Below are 18,075 nucleotides of genomic sequence, written 5' to 3'. Positions count from 1 at the left end.
AGTATACGATTGTATGCCAACGGTTATGGAGATAATCCAGATAAATCTGAATTACTGTGACACCAGTCTACGACAGAAACAATGTGTGACGCCGCTTTGATTGCAAATCCCCCTCGGATACGGTAACCGGGTGGCGGATAGACCAGAAACGGCTACAATACAAGTTATAGGTAGACTCCCCATTCAAGAAGTGGTAGAACGCTCATACGAGGGCTTCGTCAACACAAAAATCAACGGTGTGCAGCTGTTACGCCCCTCCAAGGTGGACATTGGACCAGTTCAGCCTAATTCTGGAGTAGTTACCAGAGCAGTTGACCGGCCGAAACCTGGTAGTCACTGGTGGTAACTTCGATTCCTGGGCTGTGGAGTGCGGCTGTACAGTAACCACCACAAGAGGGTTTATCCTGCAAGAAGCTCTGCCGAAGATAGACGTACAATTGTGCAATGAAGGTTCCGTTAGTACATTTAGGGGAGACGGGGGGAGTCTATTATCAATCACACGCTCTGCAGTCCTTCACTGACGGCGAACATAAATTGTAATAATATGCGAGAAGCATATCCACAGCGCACACAAGGCAATTCTCTACCGTATCGGTCAACGGAACCCTGCGGCATTACGGAGAAGGTTGAGCGACGAGACGAAAGTCTTCAACAAAACATTCTCCGTGGAGACACTTCGGCCGTACAGCTTACTGGTGGAACACTGTTGCGCTCAATATGCTACGCGCTGTCTGTCAAAGAGCCAGAAGGCGGGTTCAGAGAGCAGTATCGGAGCCAGAGGAGCAGTTGTGGCATTTCGGGAAGCTGCTTTAAAACGGAAGATCAAGTTCAGCAAAGTCAGGTTACCATGACGAGTTGCGTCGAGAAGTAGACGCCAATTCCTGGGAGAACGCGTACCGAGTCGTGATGGCAAAGCAGAAAAGCTCGCCGATGCCAGCTGTAATGTTCCTGGGCCTCTTCAGCAAGCACCATCAGCAACCTGGTCACCGATACCGTTCGGTGGAGAAGAAGGAGCAAACACCAACGATTGGCATGTGACAAACGACGAGCACGCAGAAGCATCGATGCGACTGAAATCAAAGTCTCCGGTCCAGATAGAATACCAAAAGTGGTGCTGAAAGCTGCGATCCTGGCATACCCGGAAATGTTCATAGTGGTGCTGAAGAAGTGTCAAGATGAAGGCAACTTACTATGAAAGCTGGTGTTGCTGTCAAAGCAAGGGGTTCTAGCCTATATGTCTGCTGGAGACTCTCGGAAAAGCTATGGAAAGAATAATTTTCCTGACGAAATGCATGGAGTTTGAGCGTGGACTCTGCTGGATGCAGTTCAGATTTCGCAAAGGAGTATCAACAGTGGAGACAATGCGGATAGTGCTCGAGAGTGCCGAGAAGGCATCTAGAGAGTAACGAAGAGGAGATCGATTCTGCGCTGTGGTCACGATAAATGTGAAGAATGTATTGAATAGCGCCAGCTGGGAAGCCATCGCTGCAGCGCCGCGCAGAATGAGGGACCCCACTATCTATCTCAGATATTGAAGAGCTTCTTCCAGAGCAAAGTTCTGCAGCAGTCAATGCGAGTCACAGCGGGCGTTCCTCAGGGCTCCATTCTCGAACCAACTCTTTGGAACGGGATGTACGATGGAGTCTTGACACTGCGGCTGCCCAGGAAACTGAAAATCGTGGGTTTCGCGGACAACGTGTTCCTAACGGTGATAGGTGAGACACTTGAAAAAGTGGATGGGTCGGTAACAGAGACAATAGTCTCGATCGAGAGCTGGATGAACGAGATCAAGCTGCGGATAGCACACCACGAGACAAAGGTGTCAGCAACTGTAGATCGAGTCAGTGGAAGCAGATCGACGCCGGAGGGCAAGTGATAGCATCGAAGCATGCATTGAAGCCATTAGGAATGATAATCGACTACCGGTTAAGCTTCAACAGCCACGTCGAATACGAATGAAAAAAATCGGCAAAGGCAACGAACGCAATAGCGAGAATCATGCCAAACGTCGGCGCTCCGAAGAGCAGCACAAAACGTTTGCTATCTACTGTATCATCATCGAAACTGCGATATGGCATTCCTGTCTGGGGTGCGGCGCTGAAAACCAAGTGGAACCGCAAAAAGCAGAACAGTATATTCTGGATGATGGCCGAACAAGTCGCGAGCGCGTACAGAATAATATCGTCGGAGGCAGCATGCGTTATCGAAGGAATGTTCCCCATCTGCATCACCCTGGCGGAGGATATGGAGTGCTACAATAGGAGAAACACAAGAAACATGAGCAAGATTGTGAGAATAGATTCGACAGCGAGGTAGCAGCAGAAATGGAACAATACGGAGAAAGGCAAGTAAACCTAGCGGCTCATCCCAATCCTGTCGGCTTGGGTCAATAGAAAGCACGGAGAGGTGAACTTCAACCAGGCACAGCTTGTGTCAGGTCATGACTGCTTCATGAAGTATCTTCATCGGTTCGAACACGCATCGGAGTGTGAGAACGTCAAAGAGACACCGGAGCACGTGGTCTTTGAATGCCCGAGGTTCGTAAGGACACGCAGGAGGATGATTGAATCGGGATGACCCAAATAATGTCGTCTACAGCATAACAAGCGACGTAAACGTGGAATGCGTTCAACAGAGTGGTGACGCAGATTATGACCACTTTACAGCGGAAATGGCGGGATGTGCAACGAGCAATGGCTTCGGGAGAGCAATTATCGCCGGGAAACTATCTGACGGGGTAGGCTAGATCCACCGCTGGGAACAAGTGGAATAAACTGCGGGTATGGGTCGTCGAGGCGTTAACCGGATGGCCCAGAGAAATATAGCGAAAAGATTAATCGGTATCAGGAGAACTTCTTTCGCCGGGATTAACCTAAATTAATCACCGGGGAATAGACTGAGTTGATCGCGATGAGACACCACCCGTTACGGGACGTAGGGGCACCAGCGAACCGGACGCCACCTGGCTGGTTGGCTACGTTTCGGGAGTGCTTCTCTCGCCGGGGGATTCTCCATTGCAGTAGGCTAGGTATATCGTCGGGGACTACACCGAGAAGTTCGCGAACAGTTCGGAAGCTAAATGGCTCAACGGGGAAGTAGTGAATGGCATTGCTCAGGGAGCCAAAGGACTCAAGAAGCTGTGGTTGAAGGATGACACATGGGGGCCGAAGGGCGCAGTCAATGAAATAATCTGGAGATTGCCACCCAGATTGTCCTCGTAGGGGACCATTAAGATTGTCCTCGTAGGAGAGCACTAATTCTCGACTTACAGCTAACTGTCGTACTGCCATATAGAAATGGCCACTTTGTGTGGATGGTTGAAAATTGGTGGTGTGCCGAGGAGTGGTGCTTTAACCCTACTGGAGGAACTAACTACTAAGTAGTTTGACTATAGTGGAAGCTAAGGTAGTGCTGGGGAGGATTCAGGTTCTGCGGCAAGAGTAGTTGTTTTAACGGGTCGGGTGACTGTCCAACATTTTGAACATTTTTCTGCTCAGGGTGTTATGCTCTTTAAAAACAAACATAAGTGCCAGTTATATTCTGATTACGGCATACTGATCAAGGCAACATCAACGAACAAACCTCGGTCTATGAATTGGATGGCGACTTTGGACCGATGGTCGGGCAGTTCTGTTTCCTGAGTAAGGAACAGAGACACCGACTTGAAATGGCGAGTGAGTCAACTGCCTCCACCCCGGTAAAAACTTGGTAGACATCCATGTACGCTCGAAACTCGTTACTAGACTCAGCTGTAACATTCCTGATTAACGCCGATGCGGCTTTGAACTCGATCCCATGAAGGATCGTATTCAATCCTCGATTGACCTCACTGCTTGCATAACTATCCAATGGATCACAATAGGTGACTACATACGAGCTGATATAGCGGCCTGAGTGAGGGGCCCACTAGCATGGAGTCGTCTAACACTCCATGCTAGTGGGTCCCAGTCAGTTTTGGAATTTTTCGATATATATTCCGTTGTAGTTTAAGGTAATCCACTAAAGAACTCTTTTTCGACGAAAATGTAAATGGGGCTGTTATGTTTTTACGGATAGTATGAGTATGCGGCCATTAGAAAAAGTAAAGATCCTGTGTAGTGTTTTAAAGCTCTGGGAAGCCGGCTACCGAGAATCGTATATATTTTCTTAAAATGACCATTACGCGTAGTATGAACCAACTAACATTTAAAAAAATCTAAATTAATCCAAAACGCGACGAATTTTTAGCTATGATCCGACATCAATCATACAAAAATCAATTATCCACTTTTACGATTTTATCGTGCATATCAGTTCGCATCCTCTTAATCTGCTAATTCCGCCAAGTACCGATAACACGCCTATCTGATGTACTAGTTCTATATAAACCCCAAACCCTAAGACAAAAAAATTTTCAATTGGTTGTAGGCAATTCGGGCCTAATAGTTTGACTAAAACAATTTTTGAAAAAGCAGGCAACACTTTACACAGCACCCTCGCCAACAAAAACGTCAGCAGTTGAAAATGTATGTTTCTGTCTTTATTTTTAATCCCCATCGTGGTTCCCCACCAGGTCCGCAACCGCCCCAGCACCGAAGGTTGTTTACGACTCGGACTACTGTGAAACGATGCGGTGGGCTGTGCTGATCTGAAATATCTTCACCAGCTCACCACCACCGTATCGCTTGTGTGTCATACCCACTCGGTGTCCATTTCAGTGAGTCACAGCCAGCCGTCTGACCCAGACACCACCGGAACGGGGATACTGTGAGAGGGTGAGGATTTCATCCCGCACTGAATCCCAGATTGTAGGTACGTGAGCTTTTCGAGAACTGTCTTCGTTCAGCAGTTAGCAAAGGAGCGGGACTATGTGTGTGCATGTCTGCTTTCTATGCATGATTTCATTGTTTGCAAAAAAGGTGGTCCGATTCCGACTACAATGGGGCAGTTATTTCCCGGGAAAAGCAACCAGAGAAGACAGCGATGAAATGTTTGATGCATTCACGGCATGAATATACATCAGCTGATGGGTGGGGGTTCCTACGTTTGACGATGACTCGTCACAAGAAGAACCATGTTCGGTCGGTTTCAATACCGTCAGCGATTGGATCTAACGGTTGAAGGAGCAATGATCGAAACGAACCTTGTTTGGCAAGCAAAGGATTTGTTCGATTCCAGGAATTTTAATACACTATTAATTGTCTGTTGTGAGTTTACATCTTAACTAACGAGTTGTTTGAAACAGGGACACATTCATTGTTTTCATCGGATACTAAACACGAAATATGATGTCGTTGCTTTTGGATGGACCTATCACAGCGGAATAATTTCTACCTTTTTGCACTCGTTTCAGACATTTTTCGTCACGCCGATGTTCTCGTTGCGGATCCGGTATCAGCGCTTCCGAGTTAGTGATGCGAGCCAAGGATTTAATTTTCCACGTAAACTGTTTCTCCTGTGCAATATGTGGTCAACTTCTACGCGGAGGTGACACCGCCGGTATCCGAGAGGGCCGCATCTTCTGTGGCGAACATTACGACGCCGATGTGCTCAGGTAAAAAAATCTTTAAAAAATTATTTTTCGAACAACCGAATGCTCCCTCAAATACGATTTTGGACCCCAAATCCTGCTCTCTGATTGTACAATTATCGTTCTTCAAATCTCGCTAACACAAACCACCGCACTTACCATTTCCCTAAACCACACACCAACCAGTGAACCAGAAACAATTTCACCGCAGTTTTACCCCGGCGGACATCAGCCCGTTCAGCCCCAGCAGCATACCCAAAAGGGACGGCCCCGAAAGCGAAAACCTACACCGCAGCTGCTAGATTCGCAGCAGCAGAACCAGCCACCCCCGCAACATGACACACTGGATGCCGGTACGCCTCTGCGATTAGGTGAGTTTACTTTTGGTTGCTATGGAGAGCTAGTACCATATCGGGGCGGACTGCACAGCTTACCTGGGGTTGCTCATTTCAAATCAAAAACGTTAATTTAAATTAGAGAATATAGATTTTTTCTTGAAAGAGTGTATCCAGATGAGCTTCGAATATTTTACAAACAGCTAGGGTCCACCAAGAAATAACCCAAACAATATGGTAATTTTTGGAACAGACTTGACACGTAGATGATGGGAACGGATGTTTTGAGCCATTTTCAAACCTAAGATTGCGACCTCCGCTTAAGCAATATTCCCGATAACTCTTACAATATAGGTATTTTTGGAACGGTGAAATTCAAGATGGCTAATTCCGCAATATTTTTGATAGGTCTAACAATATATGTATTTTTGGAAAGGACTTGAAAAATAGATGATGAAAAAAGATATTTAAAACTATTTAGAAATCCAAGATGGCGACTTCTGGTTGAACAATATTCTTGATAATCCTAATAATGGGTATTTTTGAAACGTGCTTGACGAGTAGATGATGAAAATGACTTTTTAGTACCATTTTGGAATCCAAGATGGCGACTTCCAGTTGAGCGAAATGATGTATAACCGTAATCATAAGGGTATTTTTGAAATGGGCTTGACGGGTAGATGACGGAAATCGATGATCATCAGCCTAAAAAATAAGCCTTCTTGGATTTCAAAATAGCTGGCAGGCATCGTTTCCATATTGTTAGGGTTTGGAGAATTTATCTAAACCAGAAGTTGCCTTCCCAGGAACCTAAAACCAAAGGAGTGACATTAACCCTCTTAGCTAAGTCACTTCCAACGATTTATCAAATCCCTATCAAATTGAAACGGTCGGTACGGTTGTCCACGTTTCTTCGTTATTTAATGTTTGAAATAGTTCGTTTATTAATTTCCTCATTAAATGAATAATTTAATCGCCGTATAATTTTGAATCATATTCACTTTGTACGCTGCACAGTTGGCCTGGCCGCTTTTATGATTGTGTCACATATCATATGTACCACATCATTCGTTGTTCGACTTGCGCTCGGATAAGACGTGTGCTAGTGCTTTTGCAGTTGCCTTCCCCGGCTCAGTTTTTATTGTGTCCAGTGCTCAGTGCAGTGTCAAAGCCAGTTGTGATTGCTAGGCCTTTGTTTCGAAAACAAAGTGTGTCGTGCTGGTATTGTCAGCCAGTCCCAGCAAAGGTCATCGGCATCGAAAAGATAAGTACCTGTTTCCCTTCTACTATTATTTTCTGTTTTGCCCTTGATACATTCCGTTACTGCTCTTTTTATCGTTCTTTGCGCGAAGTGCTGATCTCGCGCTAAAATGTCCCTCGACGGTCAGCCCACCGATGATAATATGGATGATGAAACATCCCCTGATAAGCCTCCTACCAAACCCCCTCGCCTAAAAGCATACCCAGAGAACTCGACTGGGCCATTTGTGGTTTACTTCCGGACCACCAATAAATCATTTGATATTTTGAAAATATCACGTGATCTGACAGAGCATTACTCGGCCGTGACCCAGATTACAAAGGTTCGCGCGAATAAGTTAAAAATTGTTGTTAGCGACCTCGCACAGGCAAACGGGATTGCTTCCTGTACCCGCTTTACGCAGCATTATAGGGTGTATGTACCGTGTGTAGATGTAGAGGTCGACGGGGTCATAACCGAGGCGAGTTTGACATGCGAGGACGTGCTGAAGTATGGGGCTGGCTGTTTTAAAAACCCCCTACTAAAGCCGGTGAAAATATTAGACTGCAAGAAATTGCACACGCTCGCTGGAGATAAAGAATCCTATATACCATCAGCCTCGCTTCGGGTGACTTTCGCCGGATCGTCTCTTCCAAATTATGTCCTTCTGGATAGGGTTCGCCTGCCTGTACGCCTGTTTGTACCGCGGGTAATGAACTGCAGCAACTGCAAACAGTTGGGCCACACAGCCACCTTTTGTGGCAATAAAAAACGATGTGGCAAGTGCGGTGGAGAGCATGAGGATGACTCTTGTGACAAAGACACTGAAAAGTGTGTTTACTGCGGGGGCCCTCCGCATGCTCTTAAATCATGCCCTGCGTACAAACAGCGCGGGGATAAAATTAAGCGCTCCCTCAAGGAACGCTCGAAGCGCTCTTATGCAGAAATGTTAAAGAATGCTTCGCCATCTGTCCTTTCCGAAAACTCCTTTGCTCTTTTGGCTCCTGTTGAGCAAGAATCTGATAATCCACAAGAGGGAACATCTTTTGTTAACCCGGGGGAGTCCAGGAAGCGGAGAAATCCTGCCTCCCCTAGACTGCCCCGTAAGGGTCCCAAGGTGTCCTCCTCTGAGAGTGCGCCAACCACATCTAATAAATCCAACGGAAGTGCTGCACTAATGCCGAAGCAATCTGCTCCTGGATTTGGAAATTTTAATTCAAACAAGGAGTACCCACCACTTCCAGGGACACCAGAAACCCCAAGTGTCCCTCTTTTTCAAACAGACACTCAGTCCAGTAATGGACTAATGAAATTTTCTGACATCGTTGACTTAATTTTCACAGCTTTCAATGTTACCGATCCTCTTAAAAGCCTTCTGATACGTTTTCTCCCTATAGTGCAAACATTTTTGAAGCAGTTGACTACTAAATGGCCCCTCCTTGCAGCGATCGTATCCTTCGATGGCTAAGTCATCGAACGAGGTCACTGATTCGATCACTGTTCTACAGTGGAACAGCAGAAGTATCCTCCCGAAAATTGATTCCTTTAAATTTTTACTAAATAGTTTAAAATGTGATGTTTTCGCATTATGTGAAGCTTGGTTAACTTCCGATATAAATCTCAACTTCCACGACTTTAATATAATTCGTCTGGATCGAGAAAACCCCTATGGAGGAGTACTTTTGGGGATTAAAAAGTGCTATTCTTTCAACCGAATTAACCTCCCTTCGACACCAGGCATTGAAGTTGTCGCTTGTGAAATAAGGATCAAAAGCAAATACCTTAGCATTGCTTCCATCTACATTCCCCCTAGAGCGTCGGTAGGGAACCGAACGCTTTGTAATATCACAGAATTCCTACCGGCACCGCGGCTAGTTCTAGGAGACTTTAACTCGCACGGTACGGTATGGGGTGGTCTTCACGATGATAACAGATCAACATTAATCCAAGATCTTTGCGACAATTTCAACATGACCATCTTAAACACGGGAGAAATGACACGGATTCCTACACCACCAACACGCGCAAGCGCGTTGGATTTATCTCTATGCTCGACTTCGCTACAGTTAGATTGCACGTGGAAGGTGATCCCTGATCCCCACGGTAGCGACCATTTGCCTATCGTAATTTCAATTGCCAACGGTTCAAGACCATCAGAAACAATCAATGTCTCATATGACCTCACACGGAACATTGATTGGAAGAGTTACGCGACCGCGATATCCGCTAAAATCGAATCCATTCAAGAACTTCCTCCGGAGGAAGAGTACAGGTTTTTGGCTGGCTTGATTCTCGACAGTGCGAATCAAGCTCAGACTAAACCAGTACCGGGCGCGAACACCCACGGACGATCTCCCACCCTGTGGTGGGACAAAGAGTGCTCAGAACTGTACGCGGAAAAGTCCACTGCGTATAAAACCTTCCGGGACGACGGGTTACCCGATAGCTATCGACAGTACGCGTCGCTAGAAAAGCGAATGAAGTGTTTGATGAAAGCCAAAAAACGCAGTTATTGGCGCCGGTTCGTCGACGGGTTAACGAGAGAAACAGCGATGAGCACTCTTTGGGGTACGGCTCGACGTATGCGTAACCGAAATAGTATTAACGAGAACGTGGAATATTCAAACCGCTGGATATTCGCCTTCGCCAAGAAGATCTGTCCAGACTCTGTCCCGGTACAGAAAACATACCACGCCGCGTCTCCTCACGATACCGCGAACGAAACACCGTTTTCGATGGTGGAGTTCTCACTTGCCCTCTTATCGTGCAACAATAACGCCCCGGGGTTAGACAGAATCAAATTCAACTTGTTGAAGAATCTGCCTGATTCTGCTAAAAGGCGTTTGCTGAATTTATTTAACAAGTTCCTTGAGGGTAACATTGTTCCTCACGACTGGAGGCAAGTGAAGGTCATCGCCATCGCAAAACCGGGAAAACCAGCCTCCGACCACAACTCGTACCGACCGATTGCAATGCTTTCCTGTATCCGGAAGTTGTTCGAGAAAATGATCTTGTTTCGCCTCGACAATTGGGTCGAAGCAAATGGCTTACTGTCAGATACACAATTTGGCTTCCGCAAAGGCAAAGGGACGAACGATTGCCTTGCGTTGCTTTCTACAGAAATCCAAATGGCCTATGCTAACAAAGAGCAGATGGCATCAGTCTTCTTGGATATTAAGGGGGCTTTTGACTCAGTTTCTATCAATGTTCTTTCAGAGAAGCTGCATCAGCATGGTCTTTCGCCGATTTTAAATAACTTTTTGCTAAACCTGTTGTCTGAGAAGCATATGCATTTTTCGCATGGCGACTTAACAACATCGCGATTTAGCTACATGGGTCTTCCCCAGGGCTCATGTCTAAGTCCCCTACTCTACAATTTTTACGTGAATGACATTGACGATTGTCTTGCCAATTCATGCACGCTAAGGCAACTTGCAGACGACGGGGTGGTCTCTGTTACAGGGCCCAAAGCTGCCGATTTGCAAGAACCATTACAAGATACTTTGGACAATTTGTCTGCTTGGGCTCTTCAGCTGGGTTTCGAGTTCTCCACGGAGAAAACTGAGCTGGTCGTCTTTTCTAGGAAGCGTGAGCCGGCGCAACTCCAGCTTCTACTCATGGGTGTAACGATCAATCAGGTCTTCACATTTAAATATCTCGGGGTCTGGTTCGACTCGAAAGGTACCTGGGTATGTCACATTAGGTATCTGAAACAAAAATGCCAACAAAGGATCAATTTTCTCCGGACAATAACTGGAACATGGTGGGGTGCCCACCCAGGAGACCTAATTAGGTTGTATCAAACAACGATACTGTCGGTAATGGAATACGGATGCTTCTGCTTTCGCTCCGCGGCGAACATACATTTCATCAAACTCGAAAGAATTCAGTATCGTTGTTTGCGTATCGCCTTAGGGTGCATGCAGTCGACCCATACGATGAGTCTCGAAGTGCTGTCGGGCGTTCTCCCGTTGAAAAATCGATTTTGGGAACTCTCATATCGATTGCTCATTCGATGCGATATCTTGAAAACTTCGAAAGACTCGTCGAGCTTAATTCTCAAACCCGTTTTATGTCCTTGTACTTCGACTACATGGCACAGAGCATCAATCCTTCTTCGTATAATCCCAACCATGCCCGTTTTCTAGATACTTCTGATTCTACTGTATTCTTCGACACATCCATGAAGGAAGAGATTCGTGGAATACCGGACCATATACTCCCACAAGTGATCCCCAATATATTTTATAATAAATTCCGTGAAGTCGACTGTGACAAAATGTTCTACACTGACGGATCGAATCTCGATGGGTCCACTGGCTTCGGTATCTTCAATAATACTATCACCGCTTCATTCAAGCTCAATGATCCCGCTTCAGTTTACGTCGCAGAATTAGCTGCTATTCAGTACACCCTTGGGATCATCGACACTCTGCCCACAGATCACTACTTCATCATCTCGGACAGCCTCAGCTCTATCGAGGCTCTTCGTGCGATGAAGCCCAAAAAACAATTCCCGTATTTTCTGGGGAAGATACGGGAGTCCTTGTATACGTTATCTGAAAAATCTTACCAGATTACCTTTGTTTGGGTCCCCTCTCATTGCTCTATCCCGGGCAATGAAAAGGCCGACTCATTAGCAAAGGTGGGCGCATTAAATGGTGACATATACGATAGACCAATCCGCTTCAACGAATTTTTTAGTATTTGTCGTCAGAGGACGCTCAACAGTTGGCAAACCTCGTGGAGCAACGGGGAACTTGGACGATGGCTACATTCCATTATCCCGAAGGTATCAACGAAGCCTTGGTTCAGGGGGATGGATGTGGGTCGGGATTTTATTCGTGTAATGTCCCGGCTCATGTCTAACCACTACACGTTGCATGCACATTTGCGGCGTATTGGGCTTGCGGAGAGTAGTCTGTGCGCTTGTGACGAGGGTTATCACGACATCGACCACGTTGTCTGGGTTTGTGCCGAGTATTGTGACGCCAGGTCTCTGTTAAAGGATTCCCTTCGGGCCCGAGGTAGACCACCCAATGTCCCAGTCCGGGATATGCTAGCAAATCGCGATCTCCCCTATATGTCCCTTATTTACAATTTCATTAAAACGATAAATATCCCAATTTAGCCCCTCTCTTTTATTTCTTGTTTTTAGAAATTTCCTCTTGCTTGTGGAACCGATCAGCTGCAGAGTGCCACTATGTAACCGCCGTCGCCTTTACCACTACGCCTGCATAGAAGGAAACTGAAGCGAGAGCGACTTGATGTCCGATGACTTTTTAAGGATTCCCCGCGGGTCCGAATAATACCATCCGCCAACCCGGTACTCGACGACTTACTAGACTGAGGCGCAAATTTGTTTCGCTGATCTCCCGTTTACGCGATAGTTGCAAGTTTTGCTCTTCTTTCCCTGTCACCATATACGTCTTCTCTCCCCTGTCCTCGATACACCTGCTGCTACACTGATGTGGAAATAGGCCCCCCTCTGAAATATCTTGACCAAGCATAAGTCTTCGTTAAAAAATCAAATTTGATTTCTGTATTCCTAGTTTTAAGATAGCTGTAATTTTCACTCTTTATTGAAACTCTTGTCCTCCATCTTGTAAATAGAATTGTATCCCTAGTTTTAAGATATCTGTGAAATTTCTCATAAATATTTGTTCCACCTTTTGTTAGTTTTAAGATAACTGTAAAATATTTCGTAAAATACTATTACTCCCCCTCTTGTATATCAAACTGAATCCCTTGTTTTAAAATTTTTCATAAAAAAATCTTTTGGCCCTCTCTTGTATATTGAATCTTATTTCTAGTCTTAAGATAGCTGTAAACTTTTTTTTTCTTGTATAAAAAAAATATTTCAACATTGTAACCTCCTAGTTTTAAGATATCCAAAATGTAAAAACAAAAGAATTTGGCACCGCCAAGCTAACGCATTTGTGCCTATCAAATAAACGAATTGAATAAAAAAATAAAAAAAATATGTACCACAAACATTAATACTGACAAGAAAAATTGTAGGCGAACGTCTGCTATTTTCCAGGATCCCTACATGTATTGGCTGTGTATGTGTAGACTAGACTAGACTAGAAGCCAGAAGTTCCCATCTTGAATTTCAAAACGGTTTTAGACATCGATTTCCGTTTTGTGCTCGTCAGGTCCATTTCGAAATTATAGCGATTTTATTTAATCCTTAAGTCGCCATCTTTGATTTCAGAATGGCTTCAGACATTGATTTTCGTGATGTCCTGGACAACCATATTCGAAAAAATAATCATGTTGTTGAGATTATAAAGCATTTATCGGAAGTTGCCATCCTGGATTTCAAAATGGTTTCAGACATCGATTTCCGTTATGTACTCGTCAAACTCTTTTCAACAATACTCATATTGATGAGGTCATAGAGATTTTACCTAAACTGAAAGTCGCCATCTTTGATTCCAAATGGCTTCAGCCCTAGATTTCCGTCATGCACTTGTCAACCGTATTCCAAAATACCCAACTTTTATTAGGAACCGGTTCCTAAGAATTTGTTCAATTGTATACAACTTCATACTGTACTGTACGTAGAGTAGAGTGGGGTCATGAAGGTCGGTTTTTTCGGCGAGCTCGTGTGGTGGTACTTTTACACTGATTTTGACAAACAAGCACTCGTGGGAAAGGTTCAAAGCTGCAAATTTTCAACACTTTGTTTTAAACTTGAAGGGGGAAAAATCTCAAGTCATGCCCTACTACGTTCAATTTGCATCCTTAATTCAAACAGCCGAGCTGGTCAATCTTTTTCCATTCATTTTCAATTCCATTGTCCCTGTGAATATCTCTCTACTGGGGTATTTACTAGGTTTTTCAAGCAAAACTACTTTAAGCTTACTTCTTGCTGTTAAAAAAACATAAAAACTTAAACTTAAAAACGTGAAACATGTCAACATTTAACCTAAACTAGCCTCTACAGAGCAGATGACAGCTTTGGTTGGTGAATGAAAATGCATCAATTTGAAATGAAGACGTACGGTTTAGTCATGAAATTCCCGCGAACATGAAAGTGAATGATTGAGGGAGGTTTTGAATTTGAATCATGGTTGGGATGGATTGAACTGAAAGTTGGCATTTGAAAATGAAAATTTGCATCACTGGAAAGGTTATACATCTGGCTACATTTTTTCAATAATGATTTTATGCCTGGCTAAATATTTTAAGGTAAATCTAATAAGGCGAATGTATTTTTGTCGATGCTTTTAAAATCTGAGGTACGTCATGTCACTCTATTAGCAGTTAAATGTGCACGCCTAGGAAATTAGCGGTTCTACTTTTTTGGAAGAGTATGAATACTGTAGATCATTTAAAAACTAATAATACAAATAATCCATATACATCATTTAGGTAAAAAAATAGGGATATACAAAACCATGAAATCGCGAAAGGAAATGTTGAAAAAACAACTGTGACTAGGTTTGTACTTGAGACTGACTTCTTTGGTGTCCTCGTCAACGCCAGAGTGTGGAAGGGAAGTTGTGCACTCCGGCTCACGTAGTTGCTTAGCTGTAGGACGACCACGTTTGCACTTCGAAATATTTTTTGAGTTTCCTTTCTTTCTCTTTTTCCATCATTTTTTCGATTATCTACTTCAACAACACTTTAAATAACTATATTGTAAAGGGGGTGAGCGTAGCGTAAATCTATTGCCTTGTACGCAGCGCACCTGGGTTCGTGTCCCGATCCCGTACATACCCTAGTAACAATTGAGGTTTTATGGTAGTTTTGTAGTCATCCATAAAACATACATTTCACTTATAGTGTGCCATAAAACGTAGATTGTTACTTGGGTAGGGTTAGAAATTTTTCATAAGAGATTTTTCTGACCCGAAGAGGTTAATGACCTCTATAATCTTTCAAAAAAACTACATTGTTAACTTATGTGAAATATCAGACGCGCTTTCATTGATGACGAGCACTTTCCTTTCACACATGCACGTAATATTTCGGACGGAACCTTGAATTGTTTAGAGGCTGATCAAATACTGGCACCATCTTGAACAGATGCAATTGCGTTTTTGACGTAGGACTACGTCTTTGTTTTCGATATGGGGGTTCACTTTGCAAATTCTACAAAAATGGTATGTTAGTTCGAATAGCAACAATTTCGCATGAATTCATTAAATTTAATTTTTCTGGTGAATAAGCACATATTAATGGATCGTTTTAGATTTTCTTTTCCTGTGGATCGTTTTGTAAATATCCATGAACCATAATTTAACGTTCGATATATGAATCATTTCTAATGTTTCTTCTATCGACCAAGAAAAATTAGTTAGCAAACATTTTTATCAAATTTATGGAACTTTTTATGATATTTTATTGCTCCATTTTGTAATACCGTGGAACATTTTGGTCGATATTATGGAACATATCGACGTGTTTTAATGTACATTGTTAATATTCTATGGATCAATGTCAGTAAATTTATGGCGCAAAATGTATCATTTTGTGAAACATTTCCAATATTTTTATGGGGCATTTGTTGATTTTAATTGCTCTTTTATTACTATTTTAGTGCTCTTTTACGACCATTTTATGGTTCAATTTTACATAATCTATAGATCAAATCACCCCTTTTTATGGATCATTCACACTGTTTTATGGATTTTCAGTTTTGTTTTATGGAACATGGATAACTTTTTTATGGATCGTTTTTCAATTGTTTATGGATCATTTTTGTTGCTTTAGCGGCGCAAACTTAGGGCTGCCATATTTTATTAACGGAGCACTAGCAATAATTCGTTTGTATGTCTATTTATTGGGCCATTTTTTCGCTTTCCCATTGATTTAGTTTGAGATTTCTAGCACTGATGTTGTCCTATGCTGATTTGAGCGATTCTCTGAGTGCTGCCACCATCCCATGTGTTTTATCAAAAATATCGCGAAGCATCAAGTTCTAAATGTTCTCAAACGATATAATATCCGAAGAAAGTGATAAGAGTTATAAGAAATGTCTCATCACACTGTTAGGTGGATTAAAAGCGTTTTTCACTCAAAAACCATTCCCCGTAAAATTAAAATATCGAAAAATCCTACGTACGTCACTATTGACATAAGGAATCAGAAAAACTTTTTGGCACTAGGTTAAAAATCACGGCCGTGGACCCCTTTTAAAAAACGCGCATAAAGTAAAATAAGTTACAGAGCCGCCATCTTGTGATGAAATTGCTCGAAAAAATATTTTGTTTGATTCAATACTTATGTTATAAATCCCATTCAACAAGCTGTCGATTGACCTTTTTATTGAGCAATAAAAAATTCTCGAAATAAGCCTATTTTTTCGTGCTCTACAGTGGTGTAACCCCTTAAGCTAAATCGAGAATTTCAAAATCGTTTTAAAAACATAAATACATAGACTAATAAATGGCATAAACAGTGAATTTTAAATTAACTTCACTGTACAGTTTTTTAACATTGCCGTGTATTGCTGACCAGAACGCAGCAATGCAAATGGCAGCATCATGTTACCGGAAGAAGACAAAAATATGCAAAAATTTGTCATGCTTCTCTTGCATACATTTCGTTATTTTCAATCCTCTCTTTGGTTTTCTTCTGGATAAATATGGCTCTCTTTGCTCGCAATAAAGATGGCAATAAATAAACCAGTTTATCAGGTAGGAAAGACAAGCACTGACGAACTACACTGATTAAATAAAGTAATAATTAATGCATTTTCAATAAAAGTGGGTAAAGAGTCGGTACCCATAAATGAATACAGTTCTTGTACGTCAACCTGGGTATGTTTTACCCATTATTTTTCGTAGAATTGTTACAACAAAATGCGTAAAAATATCCATTCATGAAAATCGCGCCAGAATGAAAAATACTGCCAATAGAATTATTTCTAAATTTAAAAAAACATAAATTAACATTAATTTAACATTATTGTCTCCTTAACCACTTAACAAAATAAAATCGCCAACTGGATATATTTTTGATGGCTGGATCTTTTGGCTGCTCTAAAAATTCCGAACTGGCGCATATTTGCAACATCCTCAGTAGTCTAAACAGCCGTTGTTTTATGAGCGTTGCCGAAATGTTCCGATTCCGCCACGGATTCAGATGCAGGCCGATAATTTGCAGGTTCCGCTACGAACCTAAGTTTGCAGGTTAACTCGCTTAAAATAATTCTTAATGATTTTTCACTCATTATTAAGATTAAAATGTCAATGGTCAGTTGTGAAATGGATAAAAAGTACTCATTGTTAGTAGCAAAAATACCCATTTTGTGACAGCTCGAATAATTTCTGAGAATGGGCAATTTGAATACAATGGGTAAAGTTTTTTTTACCGTGTATATTTATCCGCATTACACAGAAAACTTGCATTTCCTAGCAGTAGATAATCTTAAATCTGTGCATCCTACTTCCTCCAACGGAGAACGAAAGAGAGGGAGTCCAAATTTACCCAAAAATAATGAGATATTCCCCAAAGCCGACTAAACTTCATCCCATTAATTTTGAGTAAAAAAATCAATCCCTCTCCCTTGTTTTCCGGCCGTGAAATAAGGACAGCAAATTAAAATTACCTACTGGTAGGTAATAGATTTTAAGTGTGTAACTGCTATGAACTGTGTTTATCCAGTAACGGTTTGTCCGGAATTTCCCTTCAAAGAGAATTTTGACAGTTGGCTTTTAACCCGTAATCATATGTTTATCGAGAAATAACTATTATGGCACCAATTACAACCACTCCTTTAACTCGACGAGCGCCTATTCAAACTGAATAAACACATGCATATGTATACCAATTTATTTTCTTTTGTGCATTTAATATTATGTCACTACAAAGTGCTGTACATCATCGGCCAACTTTCAACTATCCAACACGTTGAAGTTCTAAGTTCAGAAACATATCGGCTACAAGTTGACAAAAATTGTACTCAAACGCTATAGAACGAGACATTTGACGAAGAAAAGCTATATTACTGCACGAAAATATCGGAAAGAAAAACA

General features: G+C 42.6%; 1 protein-coding gene across 1 annotated transcript in view; it reads left to right on the top strand.

Moving 5' to 3' along the window:
* The window catches only part of LOC131680797 (LIM/homeobox protein Lhx9-like), a 66,203-nt gene that overhangs the window by 27,678 nt on the left and 20,450 nt on the right, over positions 1–18,075 (top strand). The window contains exons 3-4 of the mRNA XM_058961508.1: positions 5,333–5,533; positions 5,696–5,880. Of these exons, the coding sequence (XP_058817491.1) occupies positions 5,333–5,533; positions 5,696–5,880 (386 nt within the window). The remainder of the gene's footprint in view (positions 1–5,332; positions 5,534–5,695; positions 5,881–18,075) is intronic.

Source organism: Topomyia yanbarensis, chromosome 2 (genome assembly GCF_030247195.1).
Source record: "Topomyia yanbarensis strain Yona2022 chromosome 2, ASM3024719v1, whole genome shotgun sequence".
Taxonomy (NCBI): Eukaryota; Metazoa; Arthropoda; class Insecta; order Diptera; family Culicidae; genus Topomyia; species Topomyia yanbarensis.
This window is presented reverse-complemented; position numbering and strand designations above follow the sequence as displayed.